Consider the following 23,485-nt stretch of genomic DNA (forward strand, 5'->3'; position numbering starts at 1 on the left):
GAAAATATTAATGATTATTCACGTGAATTGGAACAGAAGTAACATATATTATTTTAAAATGACACAAAAAATACTATAAATCAAAACAAATTAATAACTTCAAATATATTTTAAAAAAACATATAATTGTTTTTTGATTGATTCTTCAAAATTCCTTTATATCACATAAATTGAGGGAAAAAATAGTAACATATATTTTGGGCATGTGCTGGCATGGGCATCAAATATCTAGTATAATAATAATATGCTTGAGTTCATAAGTTGAAAAATACAACAAATTTCATGCTAGAAATTGTATAGATTATATTCATAAAATAAAAATACAACATGCGTGTCCAATGCTTATGAGATCAGTACACTAGATATGTTGTTGCAGCAAATAGTAGATTAGAATTCATAATATTAAAAAAATAACATGCGTGTTCAATGCTTCCTAAGAACCTTAAAGATAAATCAATAGAGTTTACATTCTGAATTCGTCTCTGAACATCGTAAAAATCAAGAAGGATAAGCTTGAATAACAGATTGAACAGCATTAATGTGACTAATTGTGTGTCTATTAAATCCAGCTTCATTCAAAACATAAGCCCACTCTTTAGAAGTTCTCTCTTTTCCATTGGTTGTGTGAGCCATCATCACCATATCCAACATTAAACCAACATCTTTGAGCTTCTCATTATTTGATCCTCTAATAATACTTTCTTCTTCTCCACCAATTATTGCTTCCAATATTATCACTTTCCCATTGTCTTGTGGAATTGCTTCTCTACACTTTGTTAATATTTGTATGCATTCTTCATCACTCCAATCATGTAAAACCCACTAATATACATAATATATACAACAATATACATGAGGTTATGAAAATTAACAACAAAATTGAATATAAGAAATACTTCCTAGAAAAATAAATTAAAAATAAGTAGATTTTCTAACAAACTCACTCAAAAATTAGCATGTTAGAAACAATTACGATAGACTTTAATTAAAAATCCGAGTCAAGAGTCTTTTGGAAATGGTCTATTTACCTCCACGAGATATGAGTAAAGTATGTGTACACTTTACCCTCCCTACACTCTAGCTATGGGATTGGAGAGGGTTTGTTATTTTTGTTTTTGTTTCAATCAAAAATCTCTTTTAAGATTTTCATCAGAAATTTGTGTAAGGTTAATAGAAATAGAGATAATTTCCCACCAATACAATTACTTCAACATATATACATGAAGTTATGCAAAAATATTATTTAAATAAAGTGAATTTTGTTGAAAATGTTTTTAATAGACAATTCATCGGGAATCCCTTAAACACTATTTTTTTTTTAAAAAAAATATCTTTTTTTATGAAATTCGTTTGAAATTGGCTCATCAATAATGTTTCCGACATGCTTTATTGAAAATCCCTTAACGATGAGCTATTTTTATACGAAATGTCCATTAGAAACTTATAATAGAGATAATAGTATAAAATATATCAATGGACAACTTTAGACCTACTCTCAAAACATAAGGGACCATTCCATATTATTTTCTAGTACTTTTCTTGTAGAAATTATTTTGTGGGATAGTGGACAAATCACGAATGACTTTTCTTAGCACAAAATAAATTTTTTTTAAAAAAGAAGACTTTTTGAGTCATTTTCATAACATGAATAACTATTTAAGAAATTAATTCCCATCATAATTAAAATGTCAAATATTTTAACTAAAACAAATTCAATCCATTAAAATGACTACTATTAATATCTATTTCCTCCGTGCCATATTAGATGGGAATTAACTTTCTATTTTGTACTGTAATTAAGAAATTATTAATAGATTGATCAACTTTACTACTGTATTCTTTGTTTATATTAATAAGCCTCTTGGGGGAAAAAATTTGGATCTTCAAAATTTGTTTAAACTTCCCAAGGTCATATTAATTGTAGGGATAAAATGAAAAAAAAAACTAATTAATTTCTATCCTGATTAATTAGTAAAAGTTCAAGTAATATAAAACATATATTTTTAGTAAGATGTCCATCTAATATGAGTTGGAAGTAGTACTCACCATGAGGAAGGCAGCATCAGCTTTGGGAACATAATTAAACATGTCACCTCCAACATGTACAACACCAATAGCATGAGGTGCAACAGAAGCAACATGAGGGAGATCAAAATTAATCCCATTAATCCAAGGAAAAGCCTCCACCAATAATCTAAGTGTTGTTCCATCACCACCACCAACATCAACCACCGTGTTCACCCCCTCGAATATCTCGGGGCAACCATCGATAATCGCAGATACTGCTACCCTAGCGTCACACGCCATTGCGTTGTTCAAGAGGTTACTGTGTTTAGGGTCAGCTTCCGCGTACTTCCAGACATCCTTTCCATGAGCTGCTTCAAAGGCAGGTGTACTATTGTACTTTGATGAAATACGTGCACTAAGATTGTGCCATGGTGCCAACATCACAGGGCTGCTTTCAAATAGCAAGAAAGCAGCCATGCTATTCTCACCTTCTTTAATAAGAAGGCGGGAAAGAGGCGTTTGAACATAGCCGCTTTTGCCACTTTTGGTTGATGTCTCCTTGAATATTTCACGGTTGATCAAGAACCTATAAAATATGTACATATTATTAACATTATTATTTTTATAACAAATATCTACTATCATATCTCTTTATAACACCATTTCACAATAAATGTCAAGTTTTCCTTATAACCGATGTTTCATCTTATGCTTTACCATATAGTTTCTATAGCATCATTTCTTTATAAAAATTATTAAAAATATCCAAACAAATGATGATATTATAGAGAGGTTTGAGTGTTGATACTTTTTTTTAGTCTGTCTTAACTAAAAATAATTCTTCATATCCTTATTTAAAAATAACTTAACTTTAAGCTTTTCATTAGTTCAATAATTTTTCCCTCCCGATGTTAATTAGTAGGATAAGATATTTTCTACCTAAGAGAACTTCATACTCGGGAATCGAGCACAAGATCTCTAGTTAAGGATGCATGAATATGAATACGTACTAACCTCTTCACTACAACCCTTCGTAGACTAGTCCCTTAATATAATGAGATGCTCAATTACAGTCACAAATATTTTTAAAAATCAAATTTCTTGTATAAATAGCTAAACACTGTCACGTAAATTGAAACTAACAGAATAACAAACTACAAACTAATTAATCATACCTTAGGATACGATAGAGGGAAGAGGAACAACAACCAAGTGCAATAGAAAGTTGATTTAGGCTAATAGGTTCTTGATTTTTTTCCAAAAAATCAGCAATTCCTAACTCAATGGCACATTTAATCACAGCCAGTTCTGTGAAACCAAACACAAACTTCCACATATTTGCTTGTGCTTCATGAGATTCTTGAATTTTTTCTTCATCATTTGTTCTTGTTTTTCCATTTGTTTGTTTCTCCATGGTGAATAAAAGCTTAATTTAATGTTTTTGTTGGTTCTTGGAATACTTCAATGGACTGGTTATTAGGCTATTTAAAGCAATAAAAATCTTTTAAATTAGTATATTATTATTAATATTTTAGTACAACATGTTGGATGGTTGTTATCACGCGCGTATCAAGGGGATTTCCCGAGTTCACGCGAATCTATGCCCCTCTTCCGAAAACATATATATAGTTGTATTATATATTGAAAAATAACCATTGAACATACATAAAGTATGATATAATGCAATCATTATTGAGCGCATATGTCTTTCTAAGTGATGTTAGAAATTTGAATCTTACATCTATTTTATTCTTTCAAACAAAAAATGTGCAACGTACACCTCTCTTCTAAGTGATTATTGGTAGCATTTTTGACGTTTTAAACTAAATTTTTTTATTGCATCAATCTTTCAAAAAAATTCAAGTCTATCATACTGGAAATTTCTCAACTATTTTTAGTATTGTAATTTTTTACTATAATTAGCCAAATGTATATATTAAAATGAGTAATATTGGATGATATTATATACGGTCAATGCATTCAATCGATTTCAATACCTTCGATATCTTAGGGTTTGTTTAGCCATGCAATATGAAATTATGATGTAAAATCATGAGATAAAGTTGAAGTTTTGTTTGGATATGCATGCGATTTGGACTTTTTGTGTAGTATATTTTCTCATAATATTGCATTCATCGTAACGAGATCCTAAATACGTACGTCGGCCTCTAATTGCTATTTGTTATATATGGTATCATAATGTACCATTATTTTTGCTTTGTGAATATAATGATTGTTTTGATTGTTAGTGTATCATACCTTTTTAATTTCTATACATATAATAATGTATATTTTATTCTTCTAACTGCTAGTATGTGATGATGAAACAACATATATATAAAAAAAAATGCAATGTGTCATGAAGCAATACATAATAATCATCTTATAAACAAGTTGTCAGTTATTGGTAAAATTTAATTTTAGTTTTACTTTTATGATCGTTATTTGACTAAGCATATTTAATCTTTAATTATTTGGAATATGCATATTTGATTCATTTGCATGGGAATTTTCATGAATTTTTAAGGATTATTAAATGTTTCACAATTTATTTAGTTTCAAAATATGTTATGTTAAACTTGTATGATTACTTCATGTTCGATATATAATAACATACTTCTAAAAATAATCCACCAATACCACATTTCGATAAATTGAAGATTAAATCTGCTTAACAAAATATTACGTAGGATTAAAATAAAAATATGCACCAACTACGTAGCGGCCAAAACTAAGATTTTTGCATTACTTTAATAAATATTTGTTCAGAATAGAACCCTCTGCCGATAATGTTAAATTGATATGTTCAATTTAGTTGTATAAGAATTCATATTAAAATTGGTTGTACAAGTTTAAGATTTTTTAAATAATTAAGATTAATAATGTAACTACTCCATTATATTTAATCCAGTACGATATAATACGTGAAAGGTTTATTATTAAAGTTATCAAAAAATTAAGATCTTCTGGATTCTTGATAACATCATTAGAGATTTTTGTTTTCGTAAAAAGACTATTAATTATTTGTGTACGAGATAAATTTAGCTTTAGCATAATAGTTTGCGAAGTAAATTATATTAGACAAACTTAATACAACGAATTCGACCGAAAAAGTATGTAGAGAAGTTCAAACTCAGATCGTTGCTCACTAAGGTATCTTCTCTTCGGTCTCATTTAAATAAAATATTCACTCGTTTATATTAATTGTCCACATTACTATAAATATTAAATCTAAATTAGTACTTGTCAACTTATAAAATTAAGATAGAATTAATTATATTTTCTTGTTTGCACTTACAATTAATTTCTTTTAAAAAAAGTATAATTTTTTTTTCTAAAATTTCAAATTAATAAAATTTCATTTTGGGATATCATCCCCCATATCAGATTTTTCATCAGGAAAAATATTCGCTGGCTCCACAGGAACAAAACGTGTAACATGACAATATTTCCAGCTAATGAATTTACATTTATTTGTCAAATAAAAAAAAAGTATATATGACCCTCTGCCCAACATGTTTCTTGAAGGGTGTGTTTGATATAGAATTTTTTTAATGGTTAAAAAATTTGAAAAATATATTTTAAATAAAAAATCTTTTAAAACGAAAAAAATAACTTTTTCAGCGAATATATGTAAATAATTGTACAAATGATGTTTCATTTATACTTTTTGGAAAGCCCATTATTTCTACTTTAAAAAAGTATTTTTTTGGTCGTGAAATGCATAATATGTTTGAGTTTGTATATTAATTGTGTTCTTAACGCCCTTCAAAATATCTTATCTTCACCCACCATTGCAGGCTCCATCCCCATACCATCTCTACCCCCACCCCCTCTATAATAATATAGTTGTCTAAATTATATTAATATTTTCTATTTTCATAACATATACAAAAAAAACAAGAGTTTTAACTTACTTTTCTGGAAAATTTCCACCGTATCAAATACATACTAAAGTAAACAACAACAACAACATACCCAGTGAAATCCCACTAGGTGGGGGTCTGGGGAGGGTAGAGTGTACGCAGACCTTACCACTACCTCGTGGAGGTAGAGAGGCTGTTTTCGGGAGACAAATACATACTAAAGTAAGCTTTTGATATTTCAAATGAAGATGAAAAATACACTAAGCTAACGTTGTTCATAGGTTTTGAAATTTACCTTCAAGTATCTGTCTGATTATAAAATTTAATTTTTTTCTTTTCAAATATTTACAAGTGCCCCAAAACTGATTTTTACGCTTTTTGGGTCCCACTTGCAAATTTTTATTTTTAAAATGTAAAATACATATCCAAACAAATCAATTTTTATAAATTTTATATTTCATCTTTAAAATATATGGTCACACGAACCGAAACTTTAAAATAACATGAGAAAACAAGAAACTCATGCAGGAGAAAATGTATGACTCTTTATCATCACCAAAAGTCTCAAAATATTAATAATAATAATAATAATAATAATAATAATAATAATAATAGTGAGCATAATATAAGAGCCACACAAAAAAAAAATCGTCCTTCTAATAGGTCACATCAATTTGTCTTAAAAAAAGAGTACAATAGACCCCAAAAAAATATAATAAGGAAATAGTGAGCTCATAATGAAAATAACTAATTCATATATTTTGATATATACAAATTAATATTCTTTTATAAAAACATAAATAAATGTATTCATTTCTCCCACGTATTTCTTAAAATAAATCTAGCTAGAAGAAAATACATGAAAAGCAAAAGAAAGAGATGGAAAAGGAAAATGAGTCATTTTTTCCAAAGTAAATCAAAAATGAAAATTAGTGTGTGGAAAATAGAAAAGAGGAAGAGAACTACTTTGACTAATATAACTTCAATATTAGTCAAATATACAACAACAATAATACATTCCGTGGAATTTCATAAGTGAAATCTCGAAAAAGTAATGTATACGCATACTTAACTCTTATTTTGTGAGATAAAAAACTATTTTCTTTCCGATAAATCCTCAATTTAAGACAACACATATCTTAAGATATAAGATGGGCTAATATATCATGTGGAAAAATAGAAGAAGGAAGATATTACTTTGGTCAATATTTAGACTCGTGTCAATCTTATAGCCTATTTGACCAAGTCGTTGAAAGGCCAAAAATGTTAATTATATTTTTCTTACAAAAGTGATTATTTTAAAGGCGAGCATTACTTTTAGTCATCTCTCCGTTAATTAACGAGTATTAATATTTTTGATCGAGCGGTCAAATGTATAACTTTCCGAAAAAGTAGCATCTTTGTAGGAGACATTCACATATTGTTTGGACAATGCCCTATTCAAACGGGCTTCAGTTAAGCCCAATTCATACCAGGCCCAGGCCCATTAATTTCTCTTTACTTAAATCTCTCAACTTACGAATTTTTTCAGCTATACGCACAACCCCATAATTTTGAAAAATCCGTGAACTCTTCGAAGCTTAAAAATTCAATGGCGTCACCGGATACCGACGTGCCGATGGTTCCCGCCGGCGAGAGTTCAACCGGAGCTGGAACGTCTAACAAAAAGCCGAAGCGATTTGAGATCAAAAAGTGGAACGCTGTTTCTCTCTGGGCTTGGGGTGAATTTCTAACCCTAATTAATTCCATCGTATTTTTTATACGTATTTTTTTTTATGTATATTTAACGATTTTGTGCTGGATTTATAATACCGGAATCCAGTGATCTATTTAGATTTTAAACCAGTGATTGCGAAGTACTATTGCTAGTTTTTGCTGATGATGTTGTGAACTTAGGTGTAAATATATGTTTAGGAATTTTCAAGTTTAAACTATATGTACTTTTTTCGAGGCAAAGGTAGTGAATATGCCTATGCTCGCTGCTGAAAAATTGGATGTATGATGGATGCTTGTAAGGTTTTTAATTCGTAAACAGCAGCTCTATGTATATTGGCTTACGTGAAATTAGTGGTGAATGTTAGTCCAAAAATATGAAGTTAGTAATGTACTAATGGTAATATTGTTTTGTTACCTGAGCTAGTAGTTGCTATCCGTGAATCGGAATTAGAAAGGAATATTGACTGGAAGATGCTTTCAGCAATTTGAAGTTATTTGTAACTTCTTTTAGGAGGTGCTTTGATCATAGATGTTCTGTTTACAGACAATTTACCATCTATCTTTAAGTTTGAGTGTGTTCAATGTACTGTTCTCCTTGTAGTACTTATTGTTACCTCTACAAATAAAAATTGTACATCTTATGTTACTATTTCCGGTTCACATTCAAATATATTATAAATGTAAGAGCAATTATGTACTTCCATGATTTTGTGTTGCATATAATATGCAATTATTGTATTTATTTGTTTTGTTTTGTGTGAATTTAATTTTATTCAACATGCACATTGTCTGAATTGCATTGGGGTGATCTTTCTTATTCTTTTAATCAATCTTGTGAATTGTGATTTCTGGTTGCAGATATTGTGGTAGATAATTGTGCCATCTGTAGGAATCACATCATGGATCTGTGTGAGTTTTGGCTCTCTTTTCACTACTGTTTAATTATTGTTTCCTGTTCTTTGGTATGATATCATCATGAAATCTTTTATCTTCTTAATAGTTGATTTAAGTTTTATGCTAATATTTGATTAGGTATTGAGTGTCAAGCTAATCAAGCTAGCGCAACAAGTGAGGAATGCACAGTTGCTTGGGGTATGTAGCTCTTGTTATGTGCGAGAATATCGATTTAACATTTTAGTTTGTTAATTTGTGGTGACTTTTATGCTTTTTATAAAATTAATTTGCATAGTAATAAACTTTTATCAACTCTTTGCTGCATGTTATGTGTATTACTATTTGACACCTTAGATTTTGTCTAGACAAAAACTACTTGATTCTGCTCAATTTGTTGAGATAATAAGAAAGATGTATTCGTGTCAATAGCCATACAGTTATTATCAAGTGTTTGATTCAGTGCTATGAAAAGTAGATTTCCCTTATTCCTAGTGTTTAGGCGTTTTGTTGTACCTTAATATCTTGGACAGTATTGGAGTAGATGATTAGTGTTTGTTTGCATGTTGTTAATTGTGTGATGAAGGATGTTTGGTGTATAGTTTTGATGGGTGAAAGTTTTTAGGATAAGAGTTCGTACATTAATACAAGGAAAATCTGAAAATTAGATTAAATTAACCATTTAGTGAATTCAGGCTTTCCTAGTATAAAATGGTTCCTTTATGTTTATTTAGGGGATAAAGCCTGTAATTTTCAAAGAGAGGAATATTTTGGATGGACCAATGCCTAAACAAGAGATTGCCACACACAAGAAGTTAGTGTCATTTTGAGATCATTTGCTTTGTTTTTTGTTTTCTGGCGTTTACAATTTTGACTTGACTATCATGGTTGTTCTAATGAAAAGATTATTTGTTTATTTTATATTCTGTCACACACAGAAGTTGCGATGATTTTACCTTTTATTTCTCCTCATCTTCTCTCTTTTGTCTTGTCCTCGTGCTTCCTTTTTTTTCCTGGTACAACTGGAAGATCATTTGTTGTTCTGCTGTAGTGAGTTCAAAATATTATATGACTAGTATCTTATATCTCCTCCCACTGTATCTTGCCCTTATTCAACCAACAGAATGACCCACAGTCCCGCTCCTATGCATTGCAAATCCTCCTTTTTAACCATGAAACTAAATGATTAGAAAAATACCAGTATCAGTATATTACGAAAGTATGGATGAAGTAGGAAGTCATGTAGTTACTAGGGAAAAAAATGAAGAAAGCTCCTTTTTTTATTCTGAGAAAAGATTTTTTGTTTTGTTTTAACAGTTTTTGTTGCCTGGAGTGTACTTTCTTTTGATGCTTGGAATAATAATGAGAACGTTCTGTTTCTTTTTTTGATCCTCAAAACAAAACAAAAAACCTTTTCTGGTCACGCTTTTGAGAAAACCCCTCTTTTCTTTTTTGAGAATATTGCTTTCCTCGGATTTTGTTATTGGGGAGGGTTGTGGTTGAAGGTTGCTGAAGAAATAGATAACTCGGAGCCATTCCATTGTGTAAGAAGTACCGTAATACTGAGTTAGCACTTTTCTGGAGCATAGGATTACAAGCTTGAGAAATTGTTCTTTCCATTCTTGAAATGAGAGTGCTCTTCGTATGAGTATGGTGTTTTCACTGTGCTGTATTTTCTAATTTAAGTCAAAATGATTGTGTCTGTTTTAAATGGGATTTTACTCGTCAGTTATCACCATATTGTAGGAAAATAACCTCCCTCCTGCAATTTGGTCAAAATTGAAATTGTGGTAGCTCGAGATATGCAAGTCATGTGTTGATGGTATTAAACTTTACATCATTCAGCCAGTCATCCACCTGTATGTTTCCATGTTAACAACCATGTTAAACTTTTCCTTGAGTTTCGGCGACTTACCAGATATAATTGTAGTCAAAAAAACCAAAATGTTAATTCTGCAATTAAATTATTGTGTTATAGTGAAGTCTGGTGGCTGGAATGTCTACTATAATTGTGTTATAGTGCTGCTATTGTTTGTAGAATAAGATGCTAATCAATAGAGGTGCAAACTGATAAGGCATTAGTCACAAAAAGGTAGAATGATCTTCAGAATTCAGATCATGCTTCTCCCTTAAGGCTTTCGTTGTAGCTAGTGTTAAGTTTATATTGTGGTGAATGTACATTGGATTTGCTCCAGCTCTTGTGCACATATCTTTGGATCATTGACAATTGGTACTTGTCATTACTTGAGTTTTTTTATTTCCCTTCTAAGCTGGTATAAGATTTGTTCCTATAAAATTGTGGCATTCTTCCGCAAGAATCTGGAAGATAACAAATAAGATACTCTTGACAAGGTGCAGAGTGTCAAATATTCCTCTGTGAAGAATTTACATTTTCTATTAACTGTATGAAATTAATGTTGGCGTAAACGTTACACTACACTCACTAAACCTGTTTACACCATTTTGGATATGGATTGCAATCTGCCATTGGAAGATCATTTTTCTTTGCCATATCTGTTGATCATTGCAGGTGTTTGCAACCATGCATTCCACTTCCATTGCATTAGTAGGTGGCTCAAAACTCGTCAAGTGTGTCCACTTGGTAAGTTGTATATATATTGCCGTCTCTGCATACACGTAAGCTGTCATTGTATGTTACCTGCTAATTAAGTACAACGCGCTTTTTCTTTCAGATAACAGCGAGTGGGAGTTTCAGAAGTACGGTCACTAGAATTTACTGTTGGTGTACAGTGAATGGGAGGAGCTTCAGAACTATGGTCACTACAGTTTTTCTGTCATCGACGTTGAAAAGAACAATTCTGCTGCCTTATGTTCCTTTCGTTTTTGCTCTGCAAATATCCAAAGCAATGACTCGAACTATGTTTTTAATTGTCGCATGTCTGTTTTAGGTTGCCTCAAAAGAATGAAATGTGATTGGAGACTAACCATATCTTATTCGTAATCATATTTGGAAATCACATATTTTCTGTGTTCTTCGGTGTTCATTACTATTTGTTGCTCTATTTACTTTTTATCATTTGATTATTCATGATCTTAAATTTTGACTCTGCCTCTAGAAAAACACTTACGATATAGGCTTTCTTTTTAGTGATAGTAACTTCATTTTTTGAAGATGACTTTAAACATGAAAGGTAGATAGCTAGAGGTATAAATACAATCTTCTTTGCCTCCTGGGATATTGATTATCGAACTTAGAACCTATTCGATTGTTTGTAAAGAAAAACAATATATAATTTATGATGTATCAAATTATAAATATTTCATTGGTTTGTAAAAATAAACATGAAACTAATCAAAGTACTAATAACATGTCGATAAAAAGAATTTTGATGAATTCATTCTGCAACTTCAAATTCAAAAAACAATGGAATTCGGACCACCAATAAAAGATGGTCATAATAAAGTTAACAAGCTATTTTATGATGTGATTGAAGATAAAAAGTAAAGATTTCGTGAGACTATTAGGCAAACAAGTCGATCATTCATGACATCCTACCAAAGCTTCTACTCCTCCATCAAGGAAGAATCAACAACATATCCAGTGTAATCTCACAAGGCGGAGTTTGTGGAGGATAGACTGTACACAAATCTTACCACTTTCCAATAGGTAGATAGACCAACATCTCACAAGGTGGGTTATCCTTAGCTTAGAGCATACACAAATCTTACTTTATCGAGATTTTGAGAGATTCTATTAGGCAAACGAGTCGATCATTCACGACGTCCTACCAACACTTCTACTCCTCCATCGAGGAAGAACCAACAACAACATATCCATTATAATCCCATAAGGTTGAGCTTCTGGAGGGTAGACTGTACACAAATCTTACCACTTCCTAAGAGGTAGATAGACCAACATTTCACAAGGTGGGTTATCACTTATCACTACCTTAGAGCATACACAAATCTTACTTTACTACTCAGTTCGGAAGAACCAAAAAAACAAAAAACTTTAAAGGTAGATAGAGAGAGTCTATTTCCGATAGACCCTCAGCTCGAAAGAATCAAAAACCAAAAACCAAAAAAAAAAAGACAACGTCGCCTGAGAGATTCGAACTCTCGCGGGGAAACCCCATGTACTTAGCAGGCACACGCCTTAACCACTCGGCCAAAGCGACACTTGTTGATATTTTATCAAATAGTTTAGTACCAATATCTACCCAAAAATAAAAAAATGGAAAGCTCTAGGAAAGATTTTTCATTAATCAAAGAATTTAGAAATTAGAAGAATATTTTTCCACTAATGATAATTAGCGCCCATATGGTTATTATTAATATTATTATAATCAAAAACAAATTCAAGAGTCAGAGTGGATACGAAATGAGTTTGACTCTTTCATATGCATACACTATAAATATTTTTATATAACTTGAGGCGAATATAATGAATTCAACTGAACAATAAAGCTATTAAATTTATGTTTTATTTATTAAAAAATAAAAAAGAGAACAATTATCGCAAATAACTTCAATTCAAAGTCATAAAGATTCTACTACCCACAAAAGTCTACCCCTATTGAAGAAATGTCATACACACAAGCTATAAAGAAAACATATAGAGGGTCTATTTTCAATTTGAGAATATTCCCCCATACAAATAATTAGCAATTAGGCAACCAAACTTCAAAAGGTTCAAGTACCCTTTATTGAATTGCTTGTAAAAGTCATTCATTATATTTAAACTACTATTATAAGGTTAACATAGAAAAAAGAAAACATACCCTTTTTGAAATATTACTTGTTAAGCACATTCAATTATTAGTAATATGAGAAGGTTAAAATGAAGAAGTAAAATATATATACCTTTTTGAATTGATTGTGAAGGACATTCATCAATTAATTAAACTAATTAACATGCTGACTTGTGTGGTTCATTTTTTTCTTTGCCGGTATTCAGTACTCATATTGAGGTCGATATGATTAAATTTAGATTTATATCAGAAAGTTTTGTATTAGACAATAAAACATTCTTTAATAATTACAGACGACCTTGTACCTAGCAAGGCTCGCGTCTGAAATATCTGATTAAGGATATGCAAGACTTGTTTGATTCATGTACTAGTTATTTTAGATATGTGATTAATAATAAAGAAATTGTTACGTGGTGATTATTAATGAATGGATATTTATTGTTTTACATAATTACTTACTCTAAGTGCATTATATTCTTCTCTTTAAATAGTTTGATCCTTGCATATTGCCAATATACATGCATATACTTGTTTCGTAGTATTTTATTTTGCATAAAATAATACATAAATTTTTATACGAACTTAAAAGTGAATATTAATTGACGATCCCGCCAATTACCAAATGTTGCATTAAATAATTATACAATCGCTAAATAGAATTAGTGATAGATTTTAACGTTTAGCTACAAAATTTATCCCTCGCGACTTCTTGTTCTTTTAGTAGTGTAAGGTACAAGCAATACAAACTTTCAAACTCCATGTTATAGTCAAGAAGATTCTTGAAGTTGATACAATAAGTCAATCAAGACTCTACCAAACTTTGATTTTTTTTTTTTCAATAATAACTTTCTACATATTATAACCTATAAATACACATACTATATCAATTTTGTTGTCAAAAACAACCACAATCAACTCAAAAAAAAAGTCTCCAAAATGGCTGTTGTTGTTAGTAAGGTATTTTGTTCACATTCTGAGGTTGTTCTTGTAGTAAGAAGTCGTCCACATGTTGTAAATGGTGGTGGATTTATAGTCACAAATAATTGTACACAAAATGTTGTTTTCAAAGTTGATGGATGTGGAATTCTTGGTAAAAAAGATGAAGTTATTCTAAGAGATAGTGATGGACATGATTTGCTTCTTATTAGGAAAAAGGTAATATTTGTTATTATTAGCACATGCATTAATTATCATGCATGTTTTCACCAGTTTTTCTCGAGTCGAGGGTCTACTGAAAACAATATTTCCACCTTATAAGCAAGATAAGGTCTATGTACATATACTCTACCCTTTTCAGACTTTATTTTGTGGGATTTACCGGATATTTTTCTCCCCCCCCTCAAATTATTTACTTATACATACACATGCATACATATAACCTTATTTTCTAGGAGACTAGTCTCACTTTTTATGAACCTATGGACAATAAACACGTGTATAGTTACTTTTTAGATGATCTTTCTTATTTTCCATAAGACTAATCTATTTTTTATGGGCATACATACGTTAACATATAGTTATCTTTTGGATAAATATGATATTTTTCACGAGGATTGATTTCATTTTTATGGACGTACGTATGGTTAACATGCTATTATTTTTTAATGACATGTCTTATCCTTTTCTTTTACAAGACTAATCTCACTTTTCATGGATATACGTACGTCGTATAATAAACATATAGTTATTTTCTCAACCTGATAGCATAAAAGATCTATTGTATGGTAAGTTTCTAGAAGTTAAACTGATCATATAGGAAAAAGGTCTACAACGTATATTCATATGATAAATTATCTTATTTTAAGTAAATTGACTCTAAATCTCGAATTCGCGATTGATTCATACCTTTCAATTTTTCAGGGAGGAGTAATTGAAGCACTAAGCATGCAAAAGAAATGGAAGGGGTATAGTAAAGATTTTGAAGGTTCTGAAAAGTTGGTATTTTGCTTGAAAGAGCCCAATAATTCTTGTTTCTTCAAGAAAATGCCAATCAAGATTTCAATTGAATCAAATGACTACAAAAATCACAAGAATTTTCAAATTGCTGGTTTTTTCCCTGATAGAGCTTGTAGCATTATTGACTCCAATGGCAATGTAGTTGCAAAGGTAAATAACTAATTTCATTTTGAATGGTGATATGTTTTTCGTATAAAGTATATTTTTGTTTTTTAAGACGTTCTTTCAAGAACATTAAGGGTGTTATCGAAAACAACCTCTCTATCTCTTTCAAGATAGAGATAAGGTCCCAATGAGTATATGGTCTATTATTGGTTCTTTCAAGAACTTAAAAACAAACATAAAAGTGAGAAAAATCGTTACACTAACAATAATATATTATCTTTTGCACTGTTCGATTGCTTAAAGATATCTACTGATAAACTTTTTTTAAATATGTAGTTTGCAATCTTGAAAAAAAGATATGTCACCTTGTATAAGATAAAAATTACTTGATGATATAAAAAATCCTTATACTCATGGACGGAACTAGAGAGGAGGAAGGAAATTCATGAGTCGAACCCCTCTATCAAAACCTCACATTATGTAAAACAAATGATGAACTCCCTTGGTATGAGAATCATGTTATCGCTGGCCACTCCTTAGACTGGTAGTGTATATAACTTAAACTGATAAGTTATATTATATCCTTTTATAAATAGTAAAAATAATCATAGTCTATGCAGGTTGGAGCTAGGAAAGAGTTACAACAAGTGATGCCAAACAAAGATGTGTACACATTGACTATTAAGGCAGGAATAGATCAAGCCTTTGTTGTTGGAGTGATTGCAATTCTTGATTACATATATGAAGGATCTACAAGATGCTAATTAATAATCTTTTTTTCTATATGTGTAGTGGCAAATAAGAAAATGGTCACCACTTATTAATTATTCCTAAAGTTATATGAAAGATTCTTGTCATAATCAATTTCATTATTTAGAATTGATGAGAATATTGTTTCATTACAATCTTTAAATTACTTTATGTATTCAATTACGTACGTACTTTTGTATTCAATGAAAATGAGTGTTTATCTATGTATTTTTAATGTTTTTTGGCTAGAGACGAATATAACCCCTAGTTGCCACAATATAGTTCATTAATTCAACAAAATCGAGAAATTCATTTAGCAAGTATAAATAATTTATTTAAGAACAGAAAATTGTATATTTTTACAAAATAAATTTATACAGATATAAAACATGTGAAACACTCGGCAAACAACAACATACCAAATATAATCTCACAAATAGAGTTGTAGAGTCTAGAGTGTATATGCATATCTCACCCCTACCTTGGGAGGTAGAGAAGTTGTTTCTGATAAGACCCTCAACTCAAAGAAAAGCACATCAAAAAGGAAATAATGAAAGTGAAGAAATCATCGTAAAATACTATAGAAAGCATGACATAGCAATTTAGCGGGAAAAAAAAAAGGGACAATAACTATAATAAAACAGTATGATAATCAAAGTACAAAAGACCATAGATAGATAGATAGTAATTAAAGGATTCAAACATTTTGCTGAAACTAAGATCCCAAGAAATGTTACATTTGACAAATAGAAACTCATTATCAGCATATGCAGAAAGATTGATAGCAACTAACAATCAAATGGGATCTTTTGTAAGTCTTGATAGCAAAGCATACATTTCTAACTGAAAACAGACAGTATCATGTGGCTAATCAGTCACGCTCACTGATGGCTGTTAAATGCTCGTCGATTTCCTCAGTAGTTAACACTCTAAAGACGGGATCTTCTTTCCTCACAACACCAACCTGCCAAAGACCAGAAGACATTATGAGACGAAGCAGGGAAATGATTGCACTACAATCCCACCTAAGACGATAAAGGTCAACCCAATTGTGTGATAAAGGTCTCATCTCTATCTTGTGGTTGTGGGGTGGTAACATTCCCAGGTGCAACTCAAGTATTTCATATAGTAATCAATCCCCAAACAAGAAAAAGAAATGATTCCTTCGAAGAAAAACCACGGAATAGCAAAAATCACTGCGCTCCCCCTCCTCTCCTTTTCCTCTTCCACTCGAGAGGTGATCAACATAGGTAATAATAAAGTAATAACTGCAATAACCAATGGCGGATAATATGTGGAAAGAAACAAATTACCTCAATTTCACTGGCCTTGAAATCCTCTTGCAGAACAGATTGAAGAGCAGAAATAGTGGTCTGCAGAACAACAAATAATGTATCAGCAACAGTAAAGTGCATCCTCTGAACTTCAACATCAAACCTCATACACACAGAATTCTAAAAAGTACATGAACACAATATACTGAAAACTTGACAAATAAAATTGTGCTCGATCACAATCAAATGTAGAGCTTGTACAATTTATTTCAAACATCTGCAAAACTGTAAGCACTAGCCAAATTAAGAGTTCTAAGGCTTCAACAAAAAATCCATTTACCTGTGCTGGTAAATGATAGAGAAAGCCGCTTCCAGATTTTATTAGGAGGTTATATCAACTTTAAAATCTTAAATTTAACAATAACCAAGTCTCAAGTTCTATTTTTTTATCAAAATTTCCGTAGTCAATTACACAATAAGATGATAAATTGTGTAGTCTTTTGCTAGAATATACAGTGACGAACAGAACAACAGAAAGATAATAAAAGCCTTAAACCACATCTGTGTACACCCTTCCCTTTTTACCTGAACAGTTTCCTCATAGGAGAAAGCAGGGTTATTTTTCATTTTCTTCTCCAAAAAGTTAATTGCCTCTTGCTCTTTAGATCCAGCACTTGTAGCCTGCAACCAAGGTCAATAAATGTAATACCGTCATAAACAAGAAGAAAAGCCTTCAAAGTATCAATACTTCCAAAGAATCTCAAAACGGGACTTAAAAGCCCTCAATGTCCTCTCGTACACTGTAAATATAAGATATTATGGAAGCATATCCAAAGGAAGCGATCACCGTTTGCTAGTAATTACTGGATAAAACATGGTATTCATACGACTGGATCTTATAAGGTCAGTGTAAGCACCGATTAAATATTAAAAAAGCAAAGCAGGGAATCATGAAGTCTAGCATCTACCTTTCAACTCATCCAGAAATCTTCTCATGTGCATGCTTCAATTCATATTGAAAAAGATGGGTGATAATAGTAAAATATCATCAATTTCCTTACAAAATCTAAATCAGGTTTTCAGATCCAAAGTAAAATCATCCTTTGAATTACAGGATTTTACATACTTTTAAATAGAATGAATTATAGTAGGATTTTTCGGATTAGAATTTTAATGTGTCACTTGAACCATCAATGGATTCAAACCACCTGGTTGGTTTATGTTCTGTGTACAACTAAGCTACAAAGTGGTGCTAGAACATGATTGAAGACAGTGGGACAATAGGGTTAGAAAAGATTTGATGTAGCTCGAGGCTATGGTACATTGGTATGAAAAAAGAAAGATGCCACTCAATGTTGTAAATTTGAGAGATATGGGAAGGCAATCACCAAATGGCTACCCATAAGCAGGAAAAACTGAATCAGCTTTTATTCAGAAAAGAAAATCAAATTCAACAAATACCTTATGACCAAAAAAATGACCAGCGGGGTCACATTTGAAGAGTTGGGGGCCTTTCTCCTCATCGATGCCCAAAATCATAGCAACTATGCATCAAAGAAGAGACAAAAGAAGAATGAATAAAAATGTAGACGCAGAAATGCATTCCCCTCTTTCCTCACCAACAAAAAAAAGTGGGAGAGGCTTCACAAGAATCAAAGGGGCCAGCAACAAACCTACTCCAAGGGGTCTCATATAGGCATGCTGTGTGTACACCTGGGACTTGTCTGCAATCCTGAAAATACATGCTCTACAGATCATTATATAATATCACTGCTAAATTAAAGCTGGATATTCCTCTCGCATATGTACTTTTATCTGTTATGCATTCTAGATGATGTATTTACATATTGCCAACTAAAGAGCATTTATAATATTCTCAATCTATTTAACTTGCTTCCTCTAATAAATTAACTAAACATTTGATAGCTTCAGAAATTAGAAGTTGATGGAGAGATCATATAAGATATGTGACATATCATAAGCTGCTCCTGCCCTACCAAAAGTTTGCATTTCCTTTTAACCTAGAAAAAGACCATTGAGGATGGCACTCTGCAGTATTAACTGGGCAAGTACATAGAGAAAAATATCATTAAGCAAAGGGAATACCATTTAGACAGTACATCTGCTGGCATTTCATAACCATATTTAAAGCGAAACTCAGCAGCTTCATTTCGAGCTTGTTGAACCAAAGTTCTTGCATCAGCTGAAATTGAGGACAAGTCAAAGCAAATTATGGAATCATAAGCTCTGGAAGGAGCTACGCGTTCCTATTCTCATAGTCACAGATTGAAAGCAATATGATACATAGCTAAATAAATCTAATACAAGATAAGTGAATTATTTTTTTACTCAAAGTTGTCTCTAATTAGTTCATAAAATTAAATCAATAGCCTCAGTTGTGAAGTGTTCTCTATTGGGGCTAAGCAACCATGCTAAAAGAGATTGGCAGGCATCCATTCTGGAAAATTGAGAGTGCAAATTTTCACATTTTTGCCACAAATATGCATTATCACAAAAAGGAAGATAAATCAACATGTTTACTTTTTGCTTGCAGAGAAAAAAGTGGATAGATATATAAAGAATCTTTATTAACTGATAGTTTATCAAAAAAAGATTAAAACCATCATTTGCCATATACTCCATGAACCCCATAAAAGAGTGCAAACCTGTCATGCCAGTAGCCAATAGTCCAAGATACTTGGTAATTGGGAACAAATGGGATACACTGGTCTGATCCAATAGCTTGTCCTGCTCAGCCAAAATACACAAAACTTCAAACTCCATGTAACTCACAATTTCCAAAATTACGGGTCTACTTTTAGGAACATCAAGTCAACATAAATAGGATATACCAGAACAAACTACAACACTATATGATATATATTCAAAACAATGGTGTCCTTTTCTCACAATTCCCCCAACCTTTGCTATATCAGTAATCCTACATCGGGTGGAAAATACAACGATACTATTGATCAACTAAGCTTCAACTTCAAATTAGCTGGGGCTGGTTTCATGAATCCTCTACATCTATTCTTCTTTATTCAAGCCCAATTCACTGGAATAAGTCTTTTGATCCAAATTACGAGCTCTAGAAAACTAGAGGATACAAGTTTCTTAACAGAACAAAAACACTAATGATTTACAAATTGCACCAAAAATTGAACTTACAGTGACTTTATTCAGAGCAACAACACAAACAAAGTCAAACAACTAAGATTCAATCCTTTTATAAATCCTCCATATCTATTCTGCTTTATTCAAGCCCATTTCACTGGAATACTAAAAACATTCTCCCTGATCACAAATTAGGAGCTCTAGAACACTAGAGGTTCCCTAAGCCTCTCACTTTCCCTTACAGACCTACAAGCCTCTCAACAGAGTAAAAACACTAATGATTTACAAATTGCACCAAATACTGACACTTACAGGGACTTTCTTCTGAGTAACAACACAAACAGAATCCTTTCCACGGACACCAATAGATGTGATTCCAGCTGCCTTCACAGCCTTAAACGCATATTCTGTTCACACAAAAAAAGTAACAAAAAAACTAAAACTTTTCACAAATGACACAAAATCGAACAAAAATACGATTAAACTGGAGAAAATTCACTTATTAGTTCCGAAATTCAAATCGAGTTATAAGAAAAATTAGAAAAAAAATTTTAAAAAAATGAAAATGCTTACCGACTTGAAAGAGACGACCTTCAGGTGAGAAGATCGTAATGTGACGATCGTATCCGCCTCCACTTCCTCGACTCATTGTTCGATTCTACGGTTTGATTTTCTCAGTTCGATCTGAAAACTTTTGTCGAACTGATTTAGGGTTTTTTTTCAGTATAAGAAATGGTAGATTTCGTGGAGAAGAAGAAGAGGAAGCTTTGTTCCTGAGGTGTCTACTGAAGTTACGAAAATACCCTCTTTAAGTCTTGTTTGTCTAATCGAATATGTATTATACATGTTTTTGTTCGTTTATTAGTTAGTTAAGTTAACCATATAATATATCATATTTTTCGATCATATGTGTCATTTGTCAACCTCAAATAGAAAATGATAGAAGTTCTACGTTTTATTGAGGAGAACATGTAATTAAAGGAGCATCAATCTCAAATAGAAAATGTTGGGAGTGTACGACTTATTGAGGTGAATGTGTATAATTCAAAAACATGATATATTTGATGTGGTTAACTTAACTATCTAATAAACGAATTAGAGCACCCACACAAAAAAGAATAATTAAAATCAAAAGTGTGTGATTGAAACACTGTATTAGTAGTTGATGTGCTCAATTGACACGTAAATTTGAGTATCTTAATGGAATATCATGACAAGTTTAGCAAATTGTTTGGATAGTTGTTACCAATCGTTTCATAATGTATTGTATGTAGGCAAAATGGTCTGATGGACCATTATATTTGACTCGGATTGTAAACTGAACTCTTCTACTCTCTAAAGTTTCAACCAGACACTTCAACTCAAACAAAATAGAAATTTTAAACCCTTATGTCAGCCGGTGTTCCTCACTCAATCTGACATGGATGACACATCATATCCACGTCAAAAAAAACCCACATCATATCCATCTCATTAATTTAATTGTCACAATGCTATTTTTATATATTTATTTTATTAAACAAATAATTACTTTTAAAAAATGGTTTTCCCCTTTGTTCTCAAGAACCCTAACCCAAAAGAAAGTTCATTAACATTTGACAACCCCACTTGAGCTTACAATTTCATCAAAATTGATATTTGAAGAAAGCACTCAAACCCTACTACTCTTAATACTAAACTTGACACTAAAAAACTTGAAATTGAAAGAAAAATTCAAACTTGAAAAAAGAAAGATCAAGAAATATGAAAATTTCAAAGTTGTATCTATGATTTAAAAGAGAGATGAAAAATTGTTTTTTATTTCTTTAGAAGTTTTGCTTCTAAAGAGATAAAAAGAAGCAAGTAGTAGTAGCAAAAATCATTCTTCAATTTCGTTTTGAGCTTTCAATTTGGAGAAGATTTTTTTCTTTCGTTTTCAATTATTTTTGTTTTGGATTTTTGATGAACGTGTTGTTTTCATTTGAAAAGTGAGGAAAAATGAGATTTCAAGAAAAAATAATCGATAATAGAGAGGATATGGATATAGCAGTTGAGAGATCTACTATTTTCCAAAAAGGTGGGTGGGTGGGTGGGTTTGAAGAAGAAAGGGATTTTCTTTTTCTTTTTCTTTTTTTGCCTTTTTTTTAAGGTAGGTAAATTTATTTTTTCTTTTTATTTAATTTTCTTAACTTTTTAATTCAATTCACACTCATGTTTCGCGTGTGTAACACGCATTTTTCCAACTCAGCTAAATTAATGCCACCTAAGGCTGGTCAATGGTCAAAAGGACTTAAATTTTTCTGTTTGTTTGAGTTGAAGTGTCCAGTTGAAACTTTGTGAAGTAGAAGGATCCACTTTACAATTCGAGTCAAGTATAAGGTCTACCAGACCCTTTTGCCTTGTATGTAATATATTACTTTAATAAAAACATCACGTAGATAGATTGTACCATTTGTCGTTGTCACGTAATGTCGCACATGAACAATTTAAATGATAAACTTAAAAAAAAAGAGCAAGTTATGAGATAAAGATATTATGAAAAGGTACAATAAAGGATAAAACAATATTATTAAATAATAAGTAAAAATAAAATGAGAAGAAAATATTAAGGTATCGACGATCACACCAAATTGATTGTTACACAAAATAAGACTTTTCGTTATTACTTAATGATGAATTTAAACAATAAGATAAAATGAAATTTAAGTAACATTCAAAATAAATATAATATTCAAACTAACGATACAATACAATACAACATGTAACGACTAACAACCGTCCAAACAAGTTGTAAGAGTCTAACCATATATTAAGTTTTTTCTAAACAAAAAAGGACCAAACTTATCCCTATTATTTTCGAAATTATTTAATATCTATCCTGTGTTTTATGTTTTCAAATAGGCATATGCATAATCATCCATTTAAACTTGGTCTTAGTTGGCAAGTCACTAGTAAACATTGTAATTTTAATAGTATATATCTAGACACCTTAATTTGTTCGCAATTGATAATTAAACAGTCCAACTCATCTTTATTAAACATGACACATAAATTTTGAAAGTATCTAAATGATCATTTTACAAGTTAGAATATTTAACTGATACAGTGATAA

The 23,485-nt window shown here is 31.2% G+C and overlaps 4 protein-coding genes and 1 non-coding gene across 6 annotated transcripts; 2 read left to right on the forward strand and 3 right to left on the reverse strand.

Annotated features, from left to right (window-relative positions):
* Positions 1-397: 397 nt before the first annotated feature.
* On the reverse strand, positions 398-3,421 carry LOC125811972 (acetylserotonin O-methyltransferase-like). The gene is made up of 3 exons (XM_049491518.1): positions 3,183-3,421; positions 2,047-2,593; positions 398-822 (listed from the first exon to the last, which is right to left on the reverse strand). Exons 1-3 carry the CDS (start codon positions 3,419-3,421, stop codon positions 499-501), a joined length of 1,110 nt encoding a protein of 369 aa, XP_049347475.1. The 3' UTR covers positions 398-498.
* A 3,991-nt stretch (positions 3,422-7,412) lies between these two features.
* Positions 7,413-11,448, forward strand: LOC125811976 (RING-box protein 1a). The gene is made up of 5 exons (XM_049491523.1): positions 7,413-7,594; positions 8,448-8,498; positions 8,622-8,681; positions 11,011-11,082; positions 11,174-11,448. The coding sequence occupies exons 1-5, from the start codon at positions 7,465-7,467 to the stop codon at positions 11,209-11,211; spliced, it is 351 nt and encodes a 116-aa protein (XP_049347480.1). The 5' UTR covers positions 7,413-7,464; the 3' UTR covers positions 11,212-11,448.
* A 1,089-nt stretch (positions 11,449-12,537) lies between these two features.
* Positions 12,538-12,619, reverse strand: TRNAS-GCU (transfer RNA serine (anticodon GCU)). The gene has a single exon. It is a non-coding gene; the product is annotated as a tRNA-Ser (tRNA).
* A 1,490-nt stretch (positions 12,620-14,109) lies between these two features.
* Positions 14,110-16,017, forward strand: LOC125811977 (protein LURP-one-related 6). 2 transcript variants are annotated; one of them, XM_049491524.1, is made up of 3 exons: positions 14,110-14,347; positions 15,053-15,298; positions 15,865-16,017. In XM_049491524.1, the coding sequence occupies exons 1-3, from the start codon at positions 14,129-14,131 to the stop codon at positions 16,015-16,017; spliced, it is 618 nt and encodes a 205-aa protein (XP_049347481.1). In that variant the 5' UTR covers positions 14,110-14,128. The 2 variants fall into 2 exon arrangements, with proteins under 2 accessions (XP_049347481.1, XP_049347483.1); XM_049491526.1 differs by having other exon boundaries at positions 15,874-16,017.
* A 638-nt stretch (positions 16,018-16,655) lies between these two features.
* Positions 16,656-21,176, reverse strand: LOC125811978 (proteasome subunit alpha type-6). Its single transcript, XM_049491527.1, has 9 exons — positions 20,968-21,176; positions 20,707-20,801; positions 19,944-20,025; positions 19,384-19,480; positions 18,951-19,009; positions 18,739-18,821; positions 17,863-17,958; positions 17,317-17,376; positions 16,656-16,967 (listed from the first exon to the last, which is right to left on the reverse strand). Exons 1-9 carry the CDS (start codon positions 21,041-21,043, stop codon positions 16,875-16,877), a joined length of 741 nt encoding a protein of 246 aa, XP_049347484.1. The 5' UTR covers positions 21,044-21,176; the 3' UTR covers positions 16,656-16,874.
* Between the last annotated feature and the right edge of the window lie 2,309 nt (positions 21,177-23,485).

The sequence above is a fragment of the Solanum verrucosum genome, unplaced genomic scaffold (assembly GCF_900185275.1).
Source record: "Solanum verrucosum unplaced genomic scaffold, falcon-dt-bn FXZP01000238.1, whole genome shotgun sequence".
Lineage (NCBI taxonomy): Eukaryota > Viridiplantae > Streptophyta > Magnoliopsida > Solanales > Solanaceae > Solanum > Solanum verrucosum.

Coding starts and splice junctions, on each gene's coding strand:
- LOC125811972 (XM_049491518.1), bottom strand. CDS start 3,421: ATGGAGAAACAAACAAATGGAAAAACAAGAACAAATGATGAAGAAAAA. Junction 2,594..3,182: donor TCCCTCTATCGTATCCTAAG/GTATGATTAATT, acceptor CATATTTTATAG/GTTCTTGATCAACCGTGAAA. Junction 823..2,046: donor CTGATGCTGCCTTCCTCATG/GTGAGTACTACT, acceptor TATGTATATTAG/TGGGTTTTACATGATTGGAG.
- LOC125811976 (XM_049491523.1), top strand. CDS start 7,465: ATGGCGTCACCGGATACCGACGTGCCGATGGTTCCCGCCGGCGAGAGT. Junction 8,682..11,010: donor GGAATGCACAGTTGCTTGGG/GTATGTAGCTCT, acceptor TGATCATTGCAG/GTGTTTGCAACCATGCATTC. Junction 11,083..11,173: donor TCGTCAAGTGTGTCCACTTG/GTAAGTTGTATA, acceptor TTTTTCTTTCAG/ATAACAGCGAGTGGGAGTTT.
- LOC125811977 (XM_049491524.1), top strand. CDS start 14,129: ATGGCTGTTGTTGTTAGTAAGGTATTTTGTTCACATTCTGAGGTTGTT. Junction 14,348..15,052: donor TGCTTCTTATTAGGAAAAAG/GTAATATTTGTT, acceptor TCAATTTTTCAG/GGAGGAGTAATTGAAGCACT. Junction 15,299..15,864: donor ATGGCAATGTAGTTGCAAAG/GTAAATAACTAA, acceptor AAATAATCATAG/TCTATGCAGGTTGGAGCTAG.
- LOC125811978 (XM_049491527.1), bottom strand. CDS start 21,043: ATGAGTCGAGGAAGTGGAGGCGGATACGATCGTCACATTACGATCTTC. Junction 19,481..19,943: donor ATTGGCTACTGGCATGACAG/GTTTGCACTCTT, acceptor CCTCAATTTCAG/CTGATGCAAGAACTTTGGTT. Junction 17,377..17,862: donor CCTATGAGGAAACTGTTCAG/GTAAAAAGGGAA, acceptor GTTGTTCTGCAG/ACCACTATTTCTGCTCTTCA.